The 27,333-nt window shown below is 36.8% G+C and overlaps 1 protein-coding gene across 2 annotated transcripts in view; it reads left to right on the top strand.

Annotated features, from left to right (window-relative positions):
* nfatc3a (nuclear factor of activated T cells 3a) overlaps window positions 1-27,333 on the top strand; it is a 103,268-nt gene that overhangs the window by 37,294 nt on the left and 38,641 nt on the right. For both annotated transcript variants that reach the window (XM_685181.11, XM_068218457.2), the window contains exons 4-6: window positions 21,761-21,960; window positions 24,099-24,271; window positions 24,377-24,517. In XM_685181.11, coding sequence (XP_690273.4) covers window positions 21,761-21,960; window positions 24,099-24,271; window positions 24,377-24,517 — 514 coding nt within the window. The remainder of the gene's footprint in view (window positions 1-21,760; window positions 21,961-24,098; window positions 24,272-24,376; window positions 24,518-27,333) is intronic.

Here is a 27,333-nt window from a genome sequence, read left to right as displayed (position 1 = left end):
TCTCCTGAGACTAGCTCTCCTAGAGAGAAGAAGAGAGAGAGAGAGAGCTTGTTGGTAAATATTTTATGGACTTGGAGGCAGTGGCCTCTTTTGTGGCATTCATAATGACGTACACACACACACACACACACACAACTCAGAAACTGAGATCATTGAATGTGTGAGGAAGGGAAGAAGGCCTTTACTCTGAATCATAACCTCTGGCTTTGAATGGTCCATTAAACAACCACAAATACAGGCCCGCATTTCTGCCACATCACACCTCAGTCTTGTGTCTTGGGGGCCTTTAATTGGCTGTCATTGCTTGTTTATGACCTTCGTTAGGTTACCTGCATGATCATCTTTCATTATCAGACCTCTCATCTCTTTTATACTGCAGGACTGCCTTTACTGTGTCCTTTGTTAGAGTTCTTCTCGGTTTGCTGGTGCCATTTTTACATTTCTTTGGGCTTTTTTTGGACAGTGCTGTGTTGAATTCATGGATGTCAAATGCAAAAACATCAAAACAAGTTTGTTTAATTGATAGTGATCCATCAATTATTATTTTCCATGGCTGGTTCAGTTTTTTTTTTGGGGTTTTTTTGCTAGAAATTTGGCCATTTTGATACTGATTTCCTATTTCTTTTCCTTGAAACTGGAAAAAGTTAGTATGTGAGCCAAATGTTTATTTGATTCGTCACAGACGAAATCTGCAGTGATTTCAGATTAGATCTCAAATAACTGCAACTGCACTTTAATCATGATCTACACAAAGGAGCAACATACATTAGTTTGTTAAGTGTATATGCATTAAATTGTATCATTTCAAAATAAGAAGTGAAAAATCAAAACAATCTGATTTTGTGAAAACATGCAACATTTGGGCTGCATGATTCTGCATAAGATGAGAATGAGATTTTATTTGCTTAAAATCAAGATCATGATTTTCTCATGATTCTGTAGATGTAAAATAAATTAATAAATTAATATGAGTAGGCTGTTATTATTGTTATTTCTCAAACGTATGATAAAACAACACTAATAATATTTGGCCTACAGTATGTGTAGGTCCACTGTTAAAATGCTCAGATTTGTATAGACTTGGAATGGTGGACTTGAACTAACTTTAAATTTGTCCTGGTCATTAATTCACAGTAAAGTGATTGCATCAGAATATAACTAGTCATAATTCTAATGTTGAATTATTATGTTTGAGACATGTGACGTTGCTTGTCATTTGTCATTGACAACATTATTAGACCATTTTTTTCACTGGTAAAATAAGACATAAAATAAATAATTTTCAGATTCCTTCTTGCATTATATTCATCGTAACAGTATATAGGCTAGAGTAGTTATACTGACACTATAAAACATTTATTTTCATGCACTCTGAGTTCACTACGAAAGAAAAACATTTCAAATTCTATGTTGCTGAGCAATGTATATAAAACAATGTGAAGACTTGTGCGCTCGCCTTTACGCTTCTCTCTTGACCTTGAAAATATAATTGGCTGAATCATAGAAAAGCTTAATTAGGATTGTGTGTAGGGTCAAATCGAGATTGCAATCTTTTTTCGATTAATCGTACAGCCCCATGCAACAAACAATACACAAACCTAAAACAGTAGACATGCTTGTTAAAAATGTAAGCTCATTCTCTTCCAGTGAGTAGAACTGCAGGAGTAACATTTTCATGGTTAAGGCAGTTAGCAAAACAGCTTCTTTCGCTGTGTTTAACATGCATAATACATAGATAAACTGAAAAGAAAATTTATGTTTAAATTAAGTTTAAATGTTTAAACTTTTATTATGACTGAATATATCACTCATAAATGTCTTAATAAATCACCACACAACAATATTTAGGATCTACCTACAATATTTCATACATCATTACAAAATGTGTGAGTTTTTCAAACAGCCTACTAACTTGAGCTGACTATACACATAAAATGAGATGAACAGATGCATGATTGTATTGAATGAAATTCATGTACATAAAGTTAGCTGTTTACTTTTACTTTAGCTTTAGACTTTGATATATAAACCTAAAGTGATCACTTGAATGAGCTGAAATGAAACCCGACCAAACACACAAATATGATCCTAAAATTCCATAATGAAGATAGTTAAAAAAAATAATTATTTTATAAAAATAATATATTAATCAAATATAAATAAAAAGACCTTTTTGAAGTACTTTCTTAATTATATAATTTAATGCATTATTTGGCAATATTTATATTGTATTTGACAATAATTTGATCAGTTTTCAAACGTGGCTGTTAAGATCTAAACAACTAAAACCTTAAGATTATTATGAAAGGCTTTATGATTAAATAAACAATTAATTCAAATTTTAATTCTTCTGTAAGCATTAGATTTAAAAAAATAATAATTCAATGTTTTTTGACATTTTGGCACATTTGTGGTGCAGACGTGAAACACATTATGAAGATCAGATAAGGACATCAGACAATCATGGGAAGCTTTACTTTGTAGTTTTTTCATTTTTTATTTATTTTAGTAGTGTTGTTCTTAATAATTATCGTTTGATACTTGTTTATACCTGTAAAAGTTGGAAATTACTTATTTTAATGACACTTTAAGTTATTGAAAGATGTTCAAGCGACAGATGTTTCAACATATGAGCATCATATACTAATGATTTACTTTTTAATCAGTCTGATTTCACAAAATTAATTACTAGCAATTAGCTTGCAGGTGTTTGTTTCAGCATTTTAAGACTAAAAAAGTGTATATTTGATATTCAGCCTGGAAAAAAAATTTACAAACAAAAGTTGAATTACAAACAATTCAGTTCTAACTTCAGTTCTAATGACTTTTATTGTATGCTGGGATTTATTTCCCAACCTTTCATGCTTAAACATCAACCACCTGTATATACATGATAAACTGTGATGTGCGAGTGAGCGTGCCTTTCTGACTATTTCGGAGTATTAATGACTAACTCTATAACATCAAAACCTCACTTCCCCTCACACTATGGCTGAGGATGCATAATTAGCTTGCATTAATGAAGTCTCTCAGTGGTAGATACACACACTGGTCCTACCACATGGAAGGGCAATGCTAGACAGAAACATCTTAGTATCTTCTGGAAATACTTCAATAAATTCAAGCCACTGGTATCTATACAGATATGCATCTGTAAACTCCGTAACCTCTCTGAAAACTGCTGCAGACATTTGATCTGAATGGCAGCAGGGAGATCAGCTGACCAGCCTATGCATCTGCTTGCGTTTGTGTTTTTGTGTGCTCACTAAAAAGTGCTGTGTCATTGTTTTTCTTTTTCCATTTTTTTAAATCATGGGTTAAAACAATTGCTATAGTTATTCAGAATTAAACTGTTGTATTCCTAATTATAGTATTTATTCATTTATTTATTTATTTATTTATTTTGTCAAAGGGATAGTTCACACAAAAATGATGGTTACAGGTTTCCAGCAGCAAAGTCTAGATGGGATACAGCTGAGGATATTCACATCAATGTAGCCAAGTTTTTGTGACACTATACATCAATAATTTTAATTTTACATTACTTTGAGGGTTGGGTTTACAGTTGGCATTAATAAAGTACAATTTAATGAGAAATTTTATGAATAATATGAATAATACTAAAATATGTATAATTACTGTTTTCATGTTACTGTGATGGTTGGGTTCAGGGTGAGGTTAAACGTTAACAAAATACAATGAACGGGTAATTTCCGCAGCTCTATCCCTTCTAGCAACAACCATTTTTAGCATTCAGTATAACTACTTTTGGGTTAACAGAACAAGAAAATTCTCAAAATAGTTTAAAATAATTTGAGGGCGAGTAAATGATGGCAGAATTCATTTTTTACTGTTAGATATCCTGTTAAGGTATTCTGTTGGTTTAATTAGTGCATTCTTTCATAACCTGGCACATATTAGTATATTTTGTTAAGGTTGCTATTTGTTTGTATAAGTGAAAACAGCAGTCTGTCTGAGACTGGCTGAATGATGAGGCAGTCTTGGCCTGCCTGATAATGAGCTCTGAAGTAGTTCTCTTGTGGTGAGAAAGCTTAACAACCCAACAGATCAATGAATCTGGGTTTATCATGGTGTATATTGAGATATTTTCTACCTTTCTTAAAAATATCTGTGTTAATTTTGCTAAAGCATCTCAGAAGAAATCCTAGGTTAATCATGAGCAAAAAAGGAAGTGAAATGTGGAAGTACAACTGTCCAAAACATAAAAATTTCAGGAAATGCCTTGATTGTTTAGAATTCAATAATAATATAACTACTGCTCAAGAAGCTTCATAATTGCTGCCTATATTGTATTGCTTCTGGGCTCAATTTCATTTTAACTCATTAACATTAGCTTACTTGATAAATATTCAATTGCTTCCAGCGACACAGTGGCTTAGTGGTTAGCACAATTGTCTCACAGCAAGAAGGTCGCTGGTTCAAGTCCTGGCTGGGTCAGTTGACATTTCTATGTGGAGTTTGCATGTTCTCCCCGTGTTGGCATGAGTTTTCTCTCGGTGCTCCAATTTCCCCCAAAATCCGAAGACATGCGCTATAGGTGAATTGAATAAACTAAATTGCCCGTAGTGTATGTGTGTTTGAAGGAGTGTGCCTGGATTTTTCCCACTAATGGGTTGCAGCTGGGAGGTCATCCGCTGTGTAAAACATATACTGGATAAGTTGGTGGTTCATTCCACTGTGGTGACCCCAGATAAATAAAGGGACTAAGCCGAAGGAAAATTGTTTAATGAATAAATTGCCTCATTATGCTAATTTAACCTTCGCTTTTTTGTCTTTTACATGATGTTTACATCCATTCAAAGTTGATCAACACTTATTTTCATTTTGTTTCTTAATTATATACATTTCACATCAATTTTCTCAAACATTTAAAAAAAAAGCCACACTCTGGATGAAATCTTATAATTGAGAAAGCATTACTTGTGTGCGAATTACAGGGGTTTTTACAGGGGATTGATCTTGTTAATTAACGCTTGATCCCCTGAAGCACATCAGAACAAGATGTATGGGGGTTGTTAGCCCTTTGATGCTGAGAAATAGTTCACTCTGATTGGTATTTTAAATCATAATACTATTAATTAAAATAATAGATAATATAAATAAACATTTGACCACCCCTATAACGGTTCATACCATTGTTAATGCATAATTGTGCCAATCGGTCTATGCAAAAAAAAAATCATTCTGAAACCTGCAGATCTAGAGCACCGATGGACATCGTATGTGTGAGTGCACAAGACATTTTTCATGTAAAAGAGCTTTGTTTGTATCAACATATAGCTTAAAGTCAAATCAGATGTATATTTTGTACTTTGACCTATACAGTAACATCTGGAATAGCTAATCTGAGCATATACTGGAGGTCAGAATACGGTAAATATCCCTCAAAACACTGAAAACTTAAATAGGTTTTATTCCTAGACTAGATGTGATTAAAAAGTAAATATATAAATGACTGAATTATGTATTGCACAAAGTATGTATAGCATTACCGGAAAAAAAAAACCCTGCTAATTGTCAATGTATATTTTGCACCCTGATTGCAGGGCATTTTAAAGAATTAGACTTTAGCACTTAATAATCTAGTTTAATGTAAATTCTCCAGTAGAATCATTAGTTCATGATGCCTTGACTAAAGTCAACAAATGAAACATTACTTTTTACATGTTGTTAGCATTTTATTTTCTCACTTGGTTTTGGTTCATTTTATTTTATATGCTCTTTGATTTGGTTTCGACACCCCCTGCTTCAATTTGGGAAAATGTGCACATGGAAAACGTCCCATACCTTCAGATATTTCAGCGAGCAACTGTTAACGGTAATGTTTCCCATGATGCTTTCTGGGGCCTGCGCTGCTGGAGTCTTAGGCTGCTACTGTGGAGTATCTGTTGTTGTGACGTCAGCAGGTGACACCGCAGACTCCATCTGTCTCGAGAGTAAGCTTCTCTGCGGTGACTGGATCTTAGAGACGGTGAACAGACTCACTGAGCCATATTGCCTTCAGCAGAGCTTACTATGCCAATTAGCCAGGAGGACAGACCCGTGCACCTGTATGCCAGGTGTGAACCAGCACAGGCACTGCATTTGTGTTTTCATGTATGCATCAGGCTGCTTGACTGAAGGAAAAGCTGGAATTATGTACAAAATAAAAAGATGACAAATTAATTATTATATAAAGAGCAATTATTGTGATCTATGATATGAAATGTGTAAATAAACTTGAAATTAGCTTAAAAATATGGATTTTAAAAAGATAGTTCATCCAAAATTAAAAATGTAATCACCATCAAGTGGTTTCAAACCAGTTTCTGTCTGCCGTTGAACACAAAAGTAGATATTTTGAAAGTGAAAACCTGTAACTATCAACTTCCATAGTTGGAAAACAAATCCTGTGAATCCAGTGGTTATAGGTTGACAGCAGTTTTCAGAGTATCTGTTTAAAAGAAACTCAAATGTTTGAAACAAGTAAAGGGTGACTTGACAGAATTTTCAAATCAAGGGTGAACTTTCCTTTGAAATTGTTAAATTAAAAAGGCACACCTCTGTGAATTTGACCTTCTCACTTGCTGTGGTTACAGAGCATTTGTTGAATAATGCACTAAAAATAAGGTTACTATATTAAAACCAAGCTAACAAACTGACAGATAAGTTTGAACTACACAAAATATGTCAGTAATTGAATTGAAGTAGTTGTTGTTATTAATTAATAAATGTTCCACACCATATGAACAAATTAAAAAAGTTAAATTAGACTGCCATAAGACAAAATACAGTGATAAAGTCATAAAAAAATGAAAACATTTTTTCTGAACTAAATTAAAATGTAATTCTGAAAAAAACCTTTCATGAAAACTAAATGAAATAAATAACCTGTAATTATCTAATTGTATATTAAATAACATTAAAAACATAAAACAAAATGACTCAAAAACTGAAATGAAATTAAAATAATTTAAAGCTCATTTAAAGCATTAACACATACTTTAAGATTCTTTTTCATTCCTGTTTACATAATCATTATCATTCTAATAAATTCATTATTTAAACTCTAATATTTTGTCTTATTGATGCTCACACAGAGTTATGTACTCTGAATTTGAATTTACTCTGAACATATTTTCAAAATTACCTTACTTCAACAAACTGAATAGATGCATTGTCCAATGCTAATCTGCTCAACTGAAGTGGAGAACAGATACCATGAGGGGTTATCTGTGCATAATAACTTTATAAATATAATATAGCTGATATTATAATTCTGCCCAACAAAGGTGACTGACAAAGATGTACTGTATGTTGCATTTTGTGGGTTAAATGAAAACACATGCGGGAACTAATATCAACTTTTTATAAACAGATGATAGAGAGGAGAGAGTGTGTCCATTTGATGTCTCATTACAAACACATACATTTTACAATATTCATGTTAAAGTAGCAAAATATACAGTTAAACAGACTTTATGAATATTTGGAGGACACTAAATATTTTTATAATCCATTTAAACAAAACAGTTTACTGAACCGATATATTTATTAAAATAGTATTTTAGTCACCAAACATTTTGGAAGTTATCGTTAGTTATTTTGTCAGATGAGCTCCTGATTTGGCTTCAGTACTGACTAATCTAATGTATATGCACAAATATAAGAATGAATAGCTTCCTAATAATATGAAATATGAGTTTAAAATATATGTTTGTGAGGGGTATACTTAAACATGCTTAGCACTGTATGTTAGGTACAGTATATAAAGAGTTTTATTCTATGCAGCTTTAGAGTAGAGTTTGATGTATCTATGGGGTTTTTATGCTTTGATTTATCATGGTCAAATAGACAAGAAGAAATGACAGAAGATGACAAAAAGAGCATCAGACGTTTATTATGCTTTTTTTTTCATCTTCAAAGCAGACTTGAGATTTCAGACAGCAAGGTAAAAATCTTGTCTGGCTAGCGTGCTTAAACACATCCTACATGTTTAAGAATTAGGTCAGTAGGTGGTCTTTTATGGCTCCTTGAACAAGTTTAACCACAAGAGTGTCTACACTAAAAAAGTGAATTTGTAGACAAACACAAAGTTTCAGACGTTGTTTACACCTGTATTTAATGCGATCAGATTGACAAAACTGACTGCATCCCAATGGCAGGTGTTAACAGGGCTTTGTTAACAGATTCTTTGTTTTCTGTTGCTGCGCTCAGTCCCATATGTAACCTGCTTGGTCCTAATCCATCATATCTGCCCTGTGCACAATGGTGTGCAGGTACAAACAATTAGACGTTATGTGTATGGTAGACCTTACACAGGTCATAAGGTTAAAAGAAGCTTGTGAAATTTGCATTACAGCATCATGAGCCATCTAACGTTACATCCAGAACACTTTACCACTTCAGTTCTTGTGTGAGAAATCAGAAACCCGATTTGTGGTGAAGCAGAGAAACCTTGGTGAGTGTGTCTATCAGTGATGTGTAAGTCAAGCTGCCATAACAGCAGGCTGTGAATTACAGCGTACAGTAGCCAGACAAACACCAGCAAAACAAAGTGACAGTGTTTACTGCTAGTGTTTGGACTGGGCTAATTCACAGTTCAGAGATCTACGAGGAATGCGGTGTAATACCCTACAAACCTTCGCGCCCGACTTACTCTCTCTAGGTTCACCAAAATCAGCTCACCTGTTGCTAGGAGACACAGAACTTCTGAGCCCATCTGTTATAGACTTTCCCAAATGTAAGTGTGTGTGAGAGAGCGAGATCACAATTGAACTCTCTAAACACAAAGGGCAGCGGAGTTTACATTTGCCGTAGGATCTGTTCACATGTTTTATTCTCAGCGAAAGTCACTTGTACCTTTCACCCAAGGCTTTTATGTGGATAAAAAAGTTTGGTGGAATCAACAAACATGGTGGAAAGCAGGTTTATGAAAAATAAATTACCCTGCCTTTTTAAAAGCAAGAGGGAAACAACTGTACTGTCATCATCTACCAGCTATCACAGAGAAGGACAGCCTAATGGCAGTTGTGCTAAAAGGTTAAAAGCAGAAATGCAAAGACTGTATTTTTGTCAAGATGATGCTTTTGAGTTTGGATTATGCCATTATAAGCATGCTCATTTTAGAAAATTACACACGTCATACTGTACCTGACAGGCTGAAGAGGCTCTAACCTTGCCCTTATAAGCCTGTAGGGGATGATCAGCCGGTCAAGCACTATGCTGGGAACTTTCCTCCATTCTGGTTAGCAGGCTAATTTCTGTGGTGAGGTTTTGCACTTTAGGTAATTCACTCTGGCTCATTCTATATGCATAATGCTGTGATGGTAAAACATTGCCGCAGTCACGTTTAACATGTTTCTGAGAAAATAAAACATGCCATTCTGGACCAGTTGCCCCACAAGTTAACCAGTAAAGCATCGATTTGCCGCCATTTTGTGCCTTAAAGGGTCATGAAACACCAAAACACATTTTTTTGAGATGTTGACAGTCATATATGTGTTCCACGCTGCTAAAAACACTATTAGGACACATATATATTTCTCCCATTCACCATATGGTATCAAACATTCCATTAAAACAACACTCTTCCAGCAGTTCCTTGCATCTAATATCTCGTTTGTCACGGGGGCATGCATGAAATGTTCCTGAATGAAAGTGAAAGTGGCAAACTGCATTTAAAGTCGACAAATTAATAATTTGACAAATAATTCCTTTACTGATGTCCCTGTAAACACAGTCGCTGTCTTTCTCCCCTGTGTCTATATGTTGTTTTGCCAGCACGAGCCCAAACTGAAACTTCCATTTTTATGCAAACCCTTCCCTCTTTCTGCTGGAATTAAAGAAACAACATACATTTAACAAAATAAAAACAAAGAATAAAAATGCTTAAAAATGTCTTAAAATGTGTTAAAACAGAAAAAATAAAGAGAATAAAAACAAAATAAAGACATAATAGCACAGGCAAAGACGTAGCACAGTGCTTGCTCAGTAAAGGCAGAGCTAAACAGCCTAATGTTGGAGCACATCTGATCATTTCTGGAAGCTGATTCCAGCAGCGAGGCGCAGTAGCTGAAGGCGGATTCACCCTGCTTTGACTGAACTCTTAGATTTTCTAATTTGCTTGATCCTAATAATCTGAGTGATCTGTTAGGTTTGCAAGACACTGTGCTGTTCAATAACTTACATCTTGAATAAAAGCATGATATCATAGTGCCTCTTATGGATATTCATTCATTAATTTATTCATTTTCTTTTTGTCTGAGTCCCTTTATCAATCAGGGGTCGCCACAGATGAATGAACCGCTAACTTATCCAGTATATGTTTTACAGTGCATGCTCTTCCAGCTGCAACCTAACACTGGGAAACACCCATACACTCTTGCATTCACACAAATACTGTACACTACGGTCTTATTCAATTCACCTATAGCGCATGTCTTTGGACTGTGGATGAAACCGGAGCACCTGGAGGAAACCCACAAGAACAAGGGGAGAACATGCTAACTTACTAACACACAGAAATGTCAACTGACCCAGCGAGGGGTCGAACCAGCAACCTTCTTTACTGTGAGGCAATTAAGCTACCCATTGTGCCACAGTGATACCCACTTATTGATATATCATCTGAAAAGTTTAGTAAAATGTACCCTGAGCAATCATATGTCAAGTTTTACAGAAATTAAATCGTTTTCATTGAGTTCAGATTTTTTTGAATCATTGATTTAAACATTCTATGGAAATCAAATTCATGTAAACGTCAGGTACAGTCATGTTTTTTATTTATTTATTTTATTTCATTTTAATGTTTATAAAAAACATAATGATGTTTATAGTAATGTTTTTTAGAGGTTTCCTCTGGGTACTCCGATTCCCCCCACAGTCCAAATGCAGTATAGGTGAATTGAATAAACTAAATAGGATGCAGTGTATAAGTGTGTGCATTAATGTGGGAATATATGGGTGTTTCCCAGTGCTGGGTTGCAGCTGGAAGGGCATCCGCTGTGTAAAGCATATGCTGTATAAGTTGCCGATTCATTCCGCTGTGGCAACCTTTGATGAATAAAGAGACTAAGCAAAAGGAAAATGAATCTTTGAATTTTCCCAAGACAAGTACACTTGTTTCTTGTTCAAACTACTTATTCAAGATAAGCTGAAACAACACAATTCTTGGGTGTTTTTTTAGATAACTTAATTGTTTTATGTACTATCCACTTAAATTGGTTAATATAATCGATTTGTGTTGTGACTACTTGGTTGCATTATGTGGAACCCTGCATTTTTTACAGTGTACAAATGTGTTACTGGATAGTCAGGAGTCAAGTTTTGTGTGATATCTGTACACAAGTGTATTACGTTTACACCTTACATTACACAGGTGCATTATAATTTACTTGCTTACTGCTTAATTCTTACTTTCTTTACAAACAAAAAAAACTCCAAATCTTGGCTAAAATCTATGGTAAACCAGAAAGCTTTAAATCGAAATATTCCTTCACTGAATCCTTTCACAGATGTATTAGCGTTTGTGTTTTGTGCGGCACGGCTTAGTATCCGATAACATCATTGTGAAAAACGAAATGGCTGACCCTGGTGACCCTCAGACCTCACGGTGGGTGATTTTTCTGTGCTGATCAGAGATATTTGTGCCCTATGTTAAAGTTTAGCTTTCAGATTGTTTTTCTGGGGAGTAGCCCTGTTGCCTGTATACCCTCATGAGTGCGCTGGTGTGTGTGTGTGGCTTTTGTTGTACAGTAGCCTAAGGCTGTATCTGATGTGGACTGAAAAGTGAAGAGTAGGACAAAGCACAGTGATAACAGAGGGGGTTAAAGAGGTAAACACAACAGTAAATGCTGTACTCACTACTTGTGTGTTTAGGTTTTGATGTGTTTGTGTGGGAGTCTTGGCGCAGGTGTGTGTGTGTGTGTGTGTGTGTGTGTGTGTGTGTGTGTGTGTGTGTGTGTGTGTGTGTGTGTGTGTGTGTGTGTGTGTGAGAGAGAGAGAAAGGTATGTGTGTTGACCTTATTTAAACAACTGGTTGCCCAGCCTCCTGAGTGCGCTGTGTGTGTTTGTGTGTGTGTGTGTGTGTGTGTGTGTGTGTGTGTGTGTGTGTGTGTGTGTGTGTGTGTGTGTGTGTGTGTGTGTGTGTGTGTACACCTCTATTTATCCCTTTCTCTCACACACACACTCAAGCACACACACACACACACACACACACACACACACACACACACAGGCATATGTTGTGTAAATACTGCATTGGTGAACAGACCTCTCACTGTGTCCAATAAGCACAGAGTATGTCAGCACAAGTCCATGCTTCGGGGCCAGAGGCCAGTGTGTGTGTGCGCAATTGTTTTTTGTGTGACCTTGAGTCTCCTCCCCACCCCCTCGGGCTTGGGTTTATACACACACACACACACACGAGCACACACATACACACACATTCATACTCATGCATGCACACACACGCACCGGCTGGCCCTCACCATAGCAACCACAAAGCAATACAGGGAAACAACTTGCCAGCATTGGGTAGGAAGCAGAGAGAGAGAGATAGATGGAGAGATGGAGAAAGAAGGAGTGGAGACAGATTGAAGAGGAATAGGGGACGGAGACTTGAATCTCGAAGGCAAATTGTAGGTGTATAGGGCGTGTGAAGGTAGTTTAGACACGATGAAACATGTAGCCTAAATCCGACTGTGGAAAACGTACTACTTGACATCAAAACATGCTCACTGCCGCACATGATTTGTTGTATGTTATGCTCTTTTCAGACCACCCGATTCCCTGTTTCTTTCAGCCCAGCACTGCAATGAGAAGCAGTTGGAATGAGACGTCTTTATTTAGTCCTCGATATGAAAGGCAACCCAGGGAGGCTATTTTTGCTCCTGCTAGCTTTATTCCAGCTATGGGACATGTGACTCTTCTTAATGTCAGCAGTTTAATATAACCAGTGTCAGGGAAGGGAGGTTACAGGAGTGCAGTGGTAGTCGTCTTGTGAATTTTCACACAAGCGCACTGGATTTGTTCAGGACTGCTTGCCGACGTGATGAGAGGATGAATGAAAGGATGTTTCCTGTGGCTGCTTGTGTCTGGAGAAATGCCACATCACCTCTGCGACTCATTCAAGAGTCCTGCTTTTTAAGCTTGTTTGTTGTTGTTTCTTCCAGGTTTTTTTTCCTCGCAGCATGCGGTGACTCAATAAGCTGTTTTTTAGGATTAAAAGAAATGGGAATGAGCATGAGTGTAGTCACTCTACTAAGTGTTGTCTACAAAACACTAATTATTTCCATTTCCTCGAAGAGGGAGAAATAAATGCTCAAAACCAGTTTGATTCTTTAAGCACATGTAGATCCCAAAGGTTTTGTCTCTAAAGGTGTAGTTACACTTGGCATAATTGTCCCCTCTCATGTTCGACCAGCACTTACATTACATTTTTTGCCTTCTGAGCCTAAGCATGCTTGCATCTTCGTTGATGCAACTGTTCAGTAGGCATGGGATGATAACCGCTTTCAAGGTACACCTTGGTTTGCAAAAGTCAAGGTTTTTGCTATACCTTTTTTGCTATACCGTTCTTACAGTATATGTAAGATTTTTTTGTTTTGTCTCTTAGGACAACAGTATCTCCAGCAGAAAAGATATCCAAATATGCCGTTTTAAATTGTAAAAAAAAATAAATAAATCTGTGTCTTTGAAACTAATGAAGAGAGCAGAAGTCAATGATTCATTTGAATTATTTATCCTGCTGCAAAATATTTTAAAGGTTTCTCATAATAAAGTATATTGTGTTTAAAAGGGGAAAAAGTTGAAAAAGAAAAAGTTTTACCTAGACATTTAAAAAGAGCATATATTAAGCCCTGCTCACACTGAGATTTAATCCACGTTTTTGTCATCTGAGACAAATTTGGGAAATCCTAAATTATTCCTGAAATCCTAGGCTAAATATGTGATCTTTGATCATTGGTTTGACATGTTCACAGACAGCCGCTTAATACCTGTTGCGATCAGATTTTTCCTCCGATAAAGTTCTGCCAGTGTCAGAAGATTTCAGACACTTTCCTGCAGTGTGACAACAGCTGTGATGAGCATCAATCCAAGAACCAATATGAGCTCAGAATCTGATGACGCAATCCATGCAACAATTTAAATGACCACGGGGAAAGGTCAAAACATTTTTTTTCTTCCTGGTTTTATTATTGAGACATGCCACGTGCAAAATTGGCACTTCAGATTGTTTACGTTTGCTGTGAGAAATCATTTCAGAATGCAGGATAGTGAAAGTTTCACAGGTGGATGATGTCAAACTCCAGGGACATTTTCTTTCGTGTTTGGCACTTCTTTATTGTCGTTTAGTCTCAATTAATGACCGCTGAGATCTTACAGTGTGACATGGGAGCCGTTTTTTTTGTGCAGTCTGACATGCTACAATCATTCAGTATTATAAAAAGTTGCACAGTGTAAGCCGGCCTTAAGAGCAGTAATCACAATACTGTGAAACCGTGATATTTTTATCTAAGGTTATCATGCTGTCAGAATTGTATACTGGCCCATGCCTACTGTTCAGTTTAACTGAAGAGAAGCGCTCTCACTCAGTACAGTGGAGATTGCTTTAGTTATATCATTTTGTATTATTTTAAGTCGTTTGATATGCAGTTCAGTTCGCCACCCCTGGCACGGTTGGAAGAGGTGTGCCAAAGCGCAGAGTTTTGTCAATTAACCTTTGTCGCAGTACACTTGTAGTGTGAGTGCAAAGCGCACATGAGCCCGAATATGCAATGTCACTGTTAAGGGTCTGGTTCATACTTTTCAAAGAACATGAACTGTCATAGTTTATTGAAGACGCAAACCACTCACTGCACGTCAGCTGAACCTTCAGCAATCCTAATATGTGTAACATGATGAATTTATATAACAAACAAGGAAATGGCGGTGGTCAAACATTCCAGGGCAAGGTTCGGATAGCCTAGTGTGAGTACATCCTAAGAATCCTATAACCAAAAACAAAATACTACAGCTGAGTACCAGATCAACATATTAGAATGAACAGTTGAGGATCATGTGATACTGAAAATGACTGATTCTGAAAATTCAACTTTGAATTAATTCAATTTTAATATATACATTTAAATAAAAACATATATTTTAAACTTTTTTTTAAAATCACTTTAATTAGTTTTAGCCATGGTGAGAAAAACAGACTTTGTTATATTGAAACACTCCAGAAACACATTTAAACACAGCACAGACGAAACTGAAAAAGAAGGTCAGCTACTATTATTCTGGCCTAATGAAGGGAAAATCTCCTAAATGACAATTCCAGAATTAGGAAGAAAGAGTGTAGAGGTTGTGCTCAATTCAGAAACAGACACTGATCCGCTGGCCTTCTGTAACTCCACAAAGATGTGGCGCCTTGTATCTGCTCTAAATGTCTTGAAACTGAAGCCGTGGCAGTGCTGTGAAACTTAGCTGAGGCTGCAGCATGTTCATGGAATTTCCAAAAGTCATAAATGTACATGGCCTGATGTATCATCTTGTAAAGTGATTTTACATTCTACTGCACCATACAGACCATTAGGGCTTTGGGATACTTCTGTTTTACTGCATTCCATATCAAAAGAATCAATCTGGGAACCTTAAAGTTAATGATGTGAAATCAAAACTGTCACAGTTTAATCATACATGTTCCAGGTCATATTTTGCATGATTTATCAGTGCACTTTATTTAAAAGCAAAATGTTTTGATAAGTCATCAAAACATAATCACTGGCTTCATTTTGTTATAGAGCGTCCAATGTAGTATATTGAATACTTTGTTTTTCTTGGGAATACATCATCATTTAGAAATAAAATTGTGCATGTGGCTTTATGTTGATTTAAAGAGCCCCTATTTTGCATTATAAATTGTCATAATTTAGCTTTGGGGGTCTCCCACAACAGGCAGATATGCATGCAAGGGGAATCATTCATTCATTTTATAATATGCATTTATTTTACCTAATTATCCCTACGACTCCAATATGATTCATTCAGCGATTCATATGTTCCCAAACCCTTTCTTAGCGCAAAGCTAATTTGCGCTGATTGGACCGATGACCCAGTCTGTTTTGATAGGTCGACTGTGTTCTGCACGAGACAGATAGAAGTGCCCAACACGGCTATGAAGTAGCAGCCAAAGAGTATGTGAGAGCCCAATGCAGGAATGCAATAAAGCAATGCAGTTAGAGCAGCATATTTCCACTCTCAAGTAACTAAAGACCATAATATTGGCTTTTTAAATCATAACGTTAGTAAAACAATAGAGGAAAGGTTTAATTATATTGACTGATTTGCTTCAATTTGGATGAAGAAGTAGTATTTATTTCCCAGAGATGGGTTGCAGCTGGAAGGGCATCCGCTGCATAAAACATATGCTGGATAAGTTGGCGGTTCATTCCGCTGTGGCAACCCCAGATTAATAAAGGGACTAAGCCGAAAATAAAATAAATGAATGAAGTAGTATTTACATCTACAGTGAATCAACTTATTTAAAAGTGCAAAACCATATATGATTTTAATATTTGGGGTGAGTAAAATGATGGAAATAATAATAAGATTAAAATTGTAATTATATTTCATGTTTATGCCAGTTTTAATCTTATTTCACTTGTGATTGGATTGACAAAAAAAACTGCATGTGAGCAATAAAAACTTCTTAAACGCTTAAAAACAATACAGACCCAAACTTTTGAAGAGCAGTGTAAGTTGAGAAAGTGTAAACTTGTTTTTGTTTGAACCTGACAGCCCATTTCACACAAACACACACACAGCACATGATTGTTTTGTTTTTCTTGCACACACGCACGATGAAGTTGAATTGTCCAGTAAGGTTTGGAGCCATTACCGGATGGATATAGAATCTCACCATTTAAATAACTCTTACAAGCTGGTGGTGTTGGCAGGATAATGGTTCATTTCATTTGAGCTCTTCACCCATTCCAGGTCTTTACGAATAAACATACCCTCTGCTCCTGAATCCCCCAGTGCCCCACTGTTCTGACAAAAACTACAGTATATTCAGTCCTGACCCCTTTGCTGTCTGCTGAGGACTGTTCACCTCAACAGGTTTACAGCAGAAACACAAGCTCTGGAGGAAGAAAAATTAAAGGCAAAGCTTTCATGAAGAGTGGATCATAGTGCCCTATTTAATCTAGTGTCTGATGTTCCAGTGTGTATGTAAAGATTCAGCACAAAATACCACACATATACTTTTTTTAGAACTCTGTCAGTTAGAAACTGCCCGTTTAGGCTTTGATCCAAGTCATGTCACTTTAAATTCAAATGAGATTGTGTTTTTTCTTATTGAGGGCGGAGCTACAAGTGCTTATGTATCAGCACAGCAGCAGATTTAAAACACGACTAACCCTCAAATGTATGATGTCTCTTAAGGCCTACTCACACTTTGCTATCTGAACCGTTCTCAGGCCCATTTCCCGGATTGTTTGAGAAGTGTGAGTGCGCTGAATCAAGCGCACGGTTCAACTGGCCCGGTTGGAAGAGGTGTGCCTGAGCACGGTTTACTTGGGCTTTGGCGTGGTACGCTTGTGTGTGAGTGCAAAATATGCCAAAGCCCGAAAATGAAAACGAGAAATGACTAAGGGACCATTTCATATGGATTAATTAATCATTCTTACTGTTCAGTGAGCGCAAACTGTCGCAGTTTATTAAAGACTCAAACCCCTCACTGCATGACAGCTGCGCACTGTTGTAAAAAAATAAATGAGTGAAAAAGAAGAGGAGAAGAACCCAGTCCAGGAGACTCGAAACAAGCAGAATTCCTTTATTGAGACGTGTTGGTTAATCTGCAGTCAAACAGCGTCTTTTAGATGTCCATGTGTCTGCAAGAGCCTACTAGAGGTCCGCAGTCTGCAAGTTCTTTCACAAGTCTCTCACAAGTCTCACACAAGTCTGATTTGAGAAAAAGATTTCATGGCTATATTGTGTTCTTAGGAGGAGGGGATATGGCTAAACAAAGCATGCAAATTAAGAGTTGTGGTCGGCAGGGTAAACTGCTCTTTCAGGCCTTGATCCCATCATGTTCTGGAGACAGAAACCGCCTGACCATTTGATCGAAAAGAGAAAACAATAGACACCCCATGCTGTGAAACTGATAATTGCATCACTTTGGCTTAGCCTGTAGTCAGCAAGGCAAAGGTTAAATGACCCTCCTAGCTGGCATGTCAATGAAATAATATAATTAAAAAACAGAGAATATAACTTTTCAGTTATACGTAGATTATTGTTCATTTGGAATTAGATGATATAAATTTATATTTCCACAGTACCTTCAGCAAACCACCTAATTCCTGCAGCATGAGTACTTTATTTTTGTTTATGAGTGTCAAAAGTTGCTGCATCTGCTCGGCAAAATATTTGACTGCGTGTCACTGCAAATCAAACGACATAAATGATATAACTAAAGAAATGTCCACTGTGCTGAGCGAGAGCGCTTCTTACTGAACAGCACAGCATCAATGACGTAATCAGAATCAGAAAGAGTTTTATTGCCAGGTATGTTTGCACATACGAGGAATTTGTTTTTGTGACAGCTTCTACAGTGCAACAGAATTACAGAGACAGGACAATAAATAGATAATAAATATATAAAAAAGCAGTAAGAAGTGAATGCAAAATAGACAAGTGTATGGATTATATTACTATATACAATGTTATATGTGCAGCTGTTATGTACAAATTGGCATGTAAATTGTGTTGTTAAAAAAGTGTATATGTGTATAAAAGTGTATGGCAAGTAGTGATGTTTGTTCCACAATTATTATTATCAAGTGTTCATGTGATGGATTGCCTGAGGGAAGAAACTGTTTCTGTGTCGGGCTGTTCTGGTGCGCAGTGCTCTGTAAACGTGCACAGGCCCGATTGTAATGTGAGTGCGGGCCGTCAGGGGAGACGGGAGGGGGATAAGCGTGCTTTCGCCCTGTTCAACACAACTGTACATAGTGTGAGTACGCCCTTACTTGCTGGCGTTTTCTTTAGCATTAATAGTGGACGGCTGCTTCTCACTCAGGGCTGTTTATCCTAATGAGGGAGACATTGTCACTAATGAGTGGGGCTTTCCCCTTCTGATAACATGTACAAAGGGAGAATCTCAGTCAGAGTATTTCTACAAGCTGTTCTTATAAAGTGTGATTATAATAAATATGAATTCATAAAGTTTTACCATTAGAGGCTGGATATATTCACACACGTTTACTGCACAACTGTGTTTAAACCCTTTATAAAAGTGAATTTTGCATAATAGGTTCCTTTTAGCTGTTTTTAAATTTCTTTTACTTATGAAATTTTCTAATTTAGAAATGTAGATTCTATTCAGAAATATAGTAACTTTACTATAAGAGTCAGATGGTTTACATTAGTATGTTCATTATGGACAACCAATTTCTAAGCAATTTATGGATAACTAACCTGAGTTAATGCTCTTATAAATATGTTTTATGCAAAACGTATGTCCTCAGCTGTTGTCATAACCGAAGGTGATTAGGTTGTGCATGAATGTACATTTTCCACTTATTACAAGGCTGCTTCACACACAAGTAATGATTGGATGCAAAATTTTAAAAACATCAAATTTCTGTCAAGAGATTAGCTGTAACATAGTGGCAAATTCAAAGTAGATGAAGATTTAAAATAGTTTGGCAGTCACATAATTTATTACACTACGTTTTAGAACATCAACAATTATAGGGACATTGATTTAGGATGAAAATGTATTAACATGTGCTAGTCTATAATATATTACAGTATACAAAACAATCCTGGCAAGACAAATCAACACTATTATTGGCCTGCTGATACTAACGTCCTCTAAGCAGACTCATTTTAAAATAATTCTCAACTATTAAAGAGATGCCAGCAGATAAGTTTGTATAAAACAAAAAACAGCAGGTCTGTGATATGTACAGTAAATGGCCTAAATAATCGATTGTCCAGAAAATATTGATTTGTGTTTATTAGCTCACCTAATGCTTAGCTTCTCTGAAGATTTTAAGTACTTATTTATGGCACAACTGACCAATCAGATTCAAGTTTTCCAGAAAGCAAGATTAATGAATGATTCATGTTTTGGAAACTTTGTATAGAAACATTGTTACTGTAAATATTTTTAAACAAAGCATGTCCTTTTGGTTTAATCATTTCTTAGTCACACGTGCCTCCAAGTGTAATAAAACCATGCCGTCCCGGGAACTACCTGAACCATATCCCAGCACCATTCAAGTCTTCCTTTCTTCCCTGATTCTTTGTTCCCCACCGTCTATTTCTTTTTCCTCTTTGCTCAAATATCTGGCTCTGTTCTCGAGACCCGCCACTTTATGCATGTTTTTCTCATTATTGTGTTGCTGTGCTTGGCTTGGACCTTCCGTTACCTGTGAGTGGGTAATCGCTCTCTTTTTCTTCCTTCCTTCCTTCTTTTTCACTTTAATTCCCAGTTTCTCTCTCATTGGTCAGTGTTTGCCAAACGTAACATTTCAACAGTAGAGAGATTGTTAGGAGCCTGTGTGCTGAAACTATTTAACACCCACCCACACATGCACGTCAGTAGAAACGCTGCCCTTCGTTTGTGAACTCCTCACCTGTCTGGGAAGTGTATTGGCAGGTCAAACATGTGTACTGACTCCTGGACGAGGCATTGCACAGCACCACTGGCTCCCGGTGTCTGACTGAGGTTTTCATCAGACACCCTGCTGTGCGCCACTGGGAAGGAAAACACTTTGTTCTTAAAGGAACTTTAGTGACCTTACAGAGGGATGCATCGCATCTAATTATTCATGTTTTAATGGGTTTTTCACTTCCTTATTTCCGTTTTCAGTTGTTGAAAGTCTTGTTTATACTATTTTAGCAGCAGAACTAGATTTTCGTTCAGGTTTTTTTTTTTTCTCACCTATCCACCCGCTCATTTCGTTTTTCCTTCAGTTCATTTGCTGTTTTTGTTTCCCTCAACTTCTGCCTTGAAAATGTGTTATTATGTTCCTGTCTGGGTTTTAATTACTGGCTGAAGTTGTGTTTTAGATTTGTTTTGGAAAAAATGGACTAAGGTCTAATATTTATGCCAGTGGGTGAAGATTTGGGAAGTACTTGCACATATGCTGGGTCTTTTAGATGGAAACACACTTGGTAAAATGAGAGTAAAATTAAATGGAGAATTTGGTAATTTGACGTGATGCATGTTCAGTGCTTCCGAATGAACAGAGATAGTTAAAGATCTCTAGCTTTGACTACACAGTAGTCAAAAATTTGAAGTGAATAAAACCTTTGATCAAAGTTGTCCTAAAACTATTCAACAACACCTATTCTTGTCCAAGGACAATTTTGAAAAGCATTGTTTTTTTTTTCTTTCTGTCTCTCTGTTCTCAAAACAAAAACATCAAACATTTAATTGGCTTTTGGATTATTGAATATAATAAGCTCTGTAATAAAACTTCAAGGTAAATCCTATGGTAGGTGTTTGTGTAGTCGTAGAATAAAATGAAACAAATGGGTAATTTGTAACTTTCGTTTTGTGGTTCATTGCTGCAGTTGTACACTTTTGGCTTTCTGTCTAATTTAAAAAGGAATGTATTCTGTTTTGAATTATTCCCTTTTTTGCTGATCATAGCAGTTGATTATATCATAGTTAAAAACATGCTCAGCAACAATTAACCTTTTAGTTATCTTCCCAGACATAAAAACGAATCATGAATCATCTCTCCGCTTTTTTTAACAGCTTCTTGGCTACAACGAGAAGCCAGTGAACTTGCAGATGTTCATCGGGACAGCGGATGACCGTTATTTAAGGCCACATGCTTTCTACCAGGTCCACCGCATCACAGGAAAAACCGTGGCTACGGCAAGCCAGGAAATTATCATCACCAGCACGAAGGTTCTCGAGATTCCTCTCCTTCCTGAAAACAATATGTCTGCCAGGTACCTGCCAACAGCTTTTCACTTCTACGTCAGTCTTGATTCTTTCACACAGACACACATTCACATTTGTTTTTCTAACATGATGGGGACTTTCCATTTGACGTCTTTTATTTTTATTCTGGCTTTAAAAATAGCTTGATCTAAATTATTCACAAACTTACTTATCCCTACCTTATGGTCACAGAATACGTTTTGCATTATTAGAAATAAATTATGTATTGCATAATGATAACATTACAGTCCTTGTGCGGATTATTGGCTGCTTTCCTCAATGCCTTTTGTGATTTTAGCTATACATTCACCGGCCACTTTATTAGATACACCTGTCCAACTGCTCGTTAACGCAAATTTCTAATCATCCAGTCACATGAAAGCAACTCAAGGCGTTTAGGCAAGTAGACAAGGTTAAGATCTGCTGCAGTTCAAACGGAGCATCAAAATGGGGAAGAAAGGTGATTTAGGTGACTATGAACCTATCATGGTCATTGGTGCCAGATGGGCTGGTCTAATTATTACAGAAACTGCTGATCTGCTGGGATTTTCACGCACAACCCCCTCTAGGGTTTACAGAGAATAGTCAGAAAAAGAGAAAATATCCAGTGTATATATTGGAACTGGTATAAACATCCAGTTCTGTGGGCGCAAATCCCTTGTTGATGCCAGAGGTCAGAGGACGCCAGACTGGTTCCAGCTGATAGAAAGGCAACAGTAACTCAAATAACCACACGCTACAACCAAGGTATGCAGAAGAGCCTCTCTGAATGCACAACATGTCCAATCTTGAGGTGGATGGGCTACAGGAGCAAAAGACAACACCGGGTGCCACTCCTGTCAGCTAAGAACAGGAAACCGAGGCTACAATTCACACAGGCTCACTAAAATTAGATAATAGAAGATTGGAAAACGTTGTCTGGTCTGAGTCTCGATTTCTGCTGCAACATTTGGATGGAATTTGGCATCAATTACATAAAAGCATGGATCCATCCTACCTTATATCAACGGTTCAGGCTGATGGTGGTGGTTGTGTAATTGTGTGGGGGATATTTTCTTGGCAGACTTTGGGCCCATTAGTAGCAATTGAGCATCGAGCCAATGCCACAGCCTACCTGAGTATTGTTGCTGGCCATGCCCATCCCTTTATGACCACAGTGTACCCATCTTCTGATGGTTATTTCCAGCCGGATAATGCGCCATGTCATAAAGCACGAATCATCTCAGACTGGTTTTTTTTAACATAACAATGAGATCAATTTAATCAAATGGCCTCCACAGTCACCAGATATCAATCCAATCGAGCACCTTTGGGATGTGGTGGAATTGGAAGTTTTACACCATGGATATGCATTCATTAAATCTGCAGCAACTGTGTGATTCTATCATGTCAATATGGACCAAAATCTCTAAGGAATATTTCCAGTACCCTGTTGAATCTATGCCACAAACGATTAGGGCCGTTCTGAAGGCTAAAGTGTATCCAACCGGGTACTAGTAATGTGTATCTAAAAGAGTGTGTATCTTCATTATGTAGTGAAACACACAAACTCTAAAACTATTTTCAAGATGACCTATGATAATATTCACTATGCCTTATCTTTAAATGTATTACTGCATTTGGAGTAAAGCATTAATTGACATTAGAACATCACCTTATTTTATATGTTTGTGAAACATTTCAGATTTTAACATATTGTCAGTAAAATGTATTCATTTATTTCTGTGATGACAACGGTTTTTTAGCATTATTAAATCAGTCTTGAGGGTCTTAAGGAATGTTTCTAAAATGCTAATTTGATGGCCAAGAAACATTTCTTATTGTTGATGTTAAAAAAAAAGTTGAAATAGAGCTGAAATAGAATCAGTCATTGCTACTGTAGCAATTTAATGCATTCTTTCTAAATAACAGTATGATTTAATTGAATGGATTTACTAATGTGTTCCTTGTGTATTAAGGTCAGCTTAATGCACAGCTCAAATACAAATACACATCTTTATTTGTTAATGATCATTTGGATTAACTCCAAGAAAAAAAAAGAAATCTAAAAAGTAACTTGGATGGACTTGAGGAGAGGATTTTGGAAATGTTAAGAATACTCCTTCCTAATGTTTCTCCTTCCTGATGTTTCTGCTGTGTTTGTCAGTATTGATTGTGCTGGAATCCTGAAGTTGAGGAACTCTGACATCGAGCTGAGGAAAGGAGAGACTGATATTGGACGGAAAAACACTCGGGTGCGCGTGGTGTTCCGGGTTCACATCCCACAACCCAATGGAAAAGTGGTCTCACTGCAGTCCTCATCAGTTCCAGTGGAGTGCTGTAGGTCTTATACACGACACATGGAATAAGAACAAATACAGTTAAAAATATGCACTGTCATCTGAAAGTTTGATTTAAATATCACTTGTATTTGTGAATAAATAGCTCAGCGCTCAGCACAGGAGTTACCTCAAGTGGAGAAGGCCAGTATCAGCAGCTGCCCAGTGAGTGGAAGAGAGGAAATGCTCATCACTGGCTCCAACTTCTTCCCCGAGTCAAAGGTCATTTTTCTGGAGAAAGGTCCAGGTAAGAATCTTTCTAGCATAGGGGTTCCATTGCTGTATTAGATGAGATTTTTGCAACTTTTTCCCCTTTTCTCTTTGAAGTTTTGTTTGTCATATGGCTTTCGTAGACTAACGATGTTCCATACACAATGAGGTTCCGTTAAGATTACCTTTTAACGACAATCTCTGAATAAATACTTACAGGTCGCAGACAATCTATATATCTGTGTAATCTTTATTTCTCACTTTTTCACCCGCAAGCACAACAGAGATCCTCCTACCATATGTTTCAGAGAAAATTCAGCAAGTTTGGTACGTCTTGCTAATACGCTTAAAAATAAACAGTGGACAAGCTAAAGGGGCAACGACAATATGCATTTGCATTTAATTTCTGCATCACACAGTATTACAGTCATTAAGAAATGAAAATTATGTCATCACAAATTGTTGAATAAATGATCCTTTGTTTAGTTAATGCTTTGAAATTATTTTCACAATATTTAAACGTCAGTTGTGGGTGATGACAGCACAGTGCAACTTCCTGCCAGAAAAAGCCTGAGAGATGGGCTGCAAACACTGTTTGTATAATCTTTGTGCAGTGATGATGTTTATATTCATTAAAGGTCCGTCAAGTTAACGTTAATTTGCATTAATTTAATGTTTTAATATTTTAAATGATCATGGTGTAATAAAATAAACATGATTTAAAAAAATAAAATGATTGTAAAGTTATTTCATTTTAAACTTTCAGATAAAGTTGTTAAACGTAAGATTAACTTCAAGGTAAACACAGTGTTAGTATATTCTGACATTGTTTTTTAATAAGACTTAAAGTAATGTCCATTTTGTTGGTGAACTGAAGTTATGCGCTCTTTACAGAATATTATTTTAATCATCTACGGAACACCGTTAACACCTATCATCTTTCGTACACATGCATAGGCAGTATTTTTCCCCAAAAAAATGCATTTAACACCATGTAATTAAAACATTTGCAAAATGCAGACTAACTTTTCATCAGTGTTGAATGATGTGTTTGTATGACACATTTCTCACAAGCTGCTAGTTTAGCATTGCTTTAAAGCTTTTTCTTTTCTTTTTGCCTTATATTTAAATTTATTGCCTTTTCTGCCTTGAACACCATTTAATTGAAATAATTTGTTGTGAGGTGAGGGAACTACATTTGTTTATGATGTTTGTCTGCAGCTTGTAGGCATTTATCTATTTTACAATATATCTGAATGAAATTATATATCTTGACTTAACTCTTCTTTGTGATTTTGACTTGTAATCAGGTACACTTTTTAGTATGATAGTGTCAGTTTCATATCTCCCCAGCAGTCTCTTCTCACATATTTTTTCTTCACTTTATTAATAATTTAAAGCCAAATCAATATTTAACATTTATTTATTTATGAATTTGGTAAGCAGCTGTGTACTAAACTGGATAATGTCCAGTCAGCAGGTCATTGTATTAAAATTAACCCCTTTTAGGGTGATATTGGATCCCTCCACTTGCATTTGGCTAGTACTAATTCCTTTTAGCAGGTTGCTGCAAGCAAAGTTGAGAATGCACTCTAAATGTAATCATCATTCACCCTGAGCAAATACTGCCTTCTCACCTGTCTTAGCCTCAAGGGTCACAGTTCTAAGTGCACTAATCTCTCTCCTAGTGAAGCTAAACCAGCTTTAAAAACAACATGATCAGGTGGTTTATAGTTAAAAGTGCGAAAACTGGAGCGATGGGTAAAATGTGAGGGAGTATGGTTTCTCACTTCTTATTTGAGTATGGAATTTGATTTTCGCTCGTCAAACCAAAGTGATTTATCTCCGCTTTATCAGCATCTTGACCTCCCACGATTTCCCTTCTCCTGTGGGGACACAATGTGTTTATATGCGCGTATGCGTGTGTGTGTATATGAGTGCAATTCAGCATGAACACACCTACACACACACACACACACACACACACACACACAAACACCACTGCACTCACTCTGGATATGCATATAGACATCTACACAAATGCACTCTATGCACACCTACAAACACACTACACTAAGCTTATAATAACATGCACACACATACGAGAGCATTGTGCACACAAATACACACCCTTGTTGCCTTATGTGTATTTATACTTGCCAATTTCTCTGCCCTTACGATCTCTATGCAGACACACACACACATACACACACACACACACACACACACACACACACACACACACACACACACACACACACACACAGAGGCTAGATTTATAGTTGGCCGTATATTGTTGTTTCACTGATGTTCTGCAGCTCACCTGTAGTCCTCAGCATCTGCTGTAAGGATGACTCAGAGGTCGGCTCTTTGCTGATTGCTCACTGGACATTTTCCTTACCTAAAATGAAATAATTATTCTTTATCACACTGAAGCCTGTTTATATGATGCCTTTTAAACACATTATTGTATTGTGGTCCTTAATATCACACATTATATTATTTCAAGTACAACAAAAGCTGTACACTGTAAAATCCCTTAAAATAACTGAAAAATGTAACATTTATTCTTCTTAAACAGGCTGTAACAGAGAATGCTGGCAACCAGAAATCTGCTGCAATACAGTCAGATTTTCAGAACAATAAACTTTCAGGGTGGCGTCACGGTGGTGCAGTAGGTAGCATGGTCGTCTCACAGCATAAAGGTCGCTGGTTCGAGTCTCAGCTGTGGAGTTTGCGTGATCTCCTCGTGTTTGCGTGGTTTTCCTCCAGGTGCTCCGGTTTCTCCCACAGTCCAATAGGTGAATTGAATGAGCTAGATTGACCATAGTGTATGTGTGTGAATGCGGGAGT

This window comes from Danio rerio, chromosome 7 (assembly GCF_049306965.1).
Source record: "Danio rerio strain Tuebingen ecotype United States chromosome 7, GRCz12tu, whole genome shotgun sequence".
In the NCBI taxonomy this organism is placed as follows: domain Eukaryota; kingdom Metazoa; phylum Chordata; class Actinopteri; order Cypriniformes; family Danionidae; genus Danio; species Danio rerio.
Note: the sequence above shows the minus strand (reverse complement) of the source record. Positions and strands in the feature narration are given on the sequence as shown.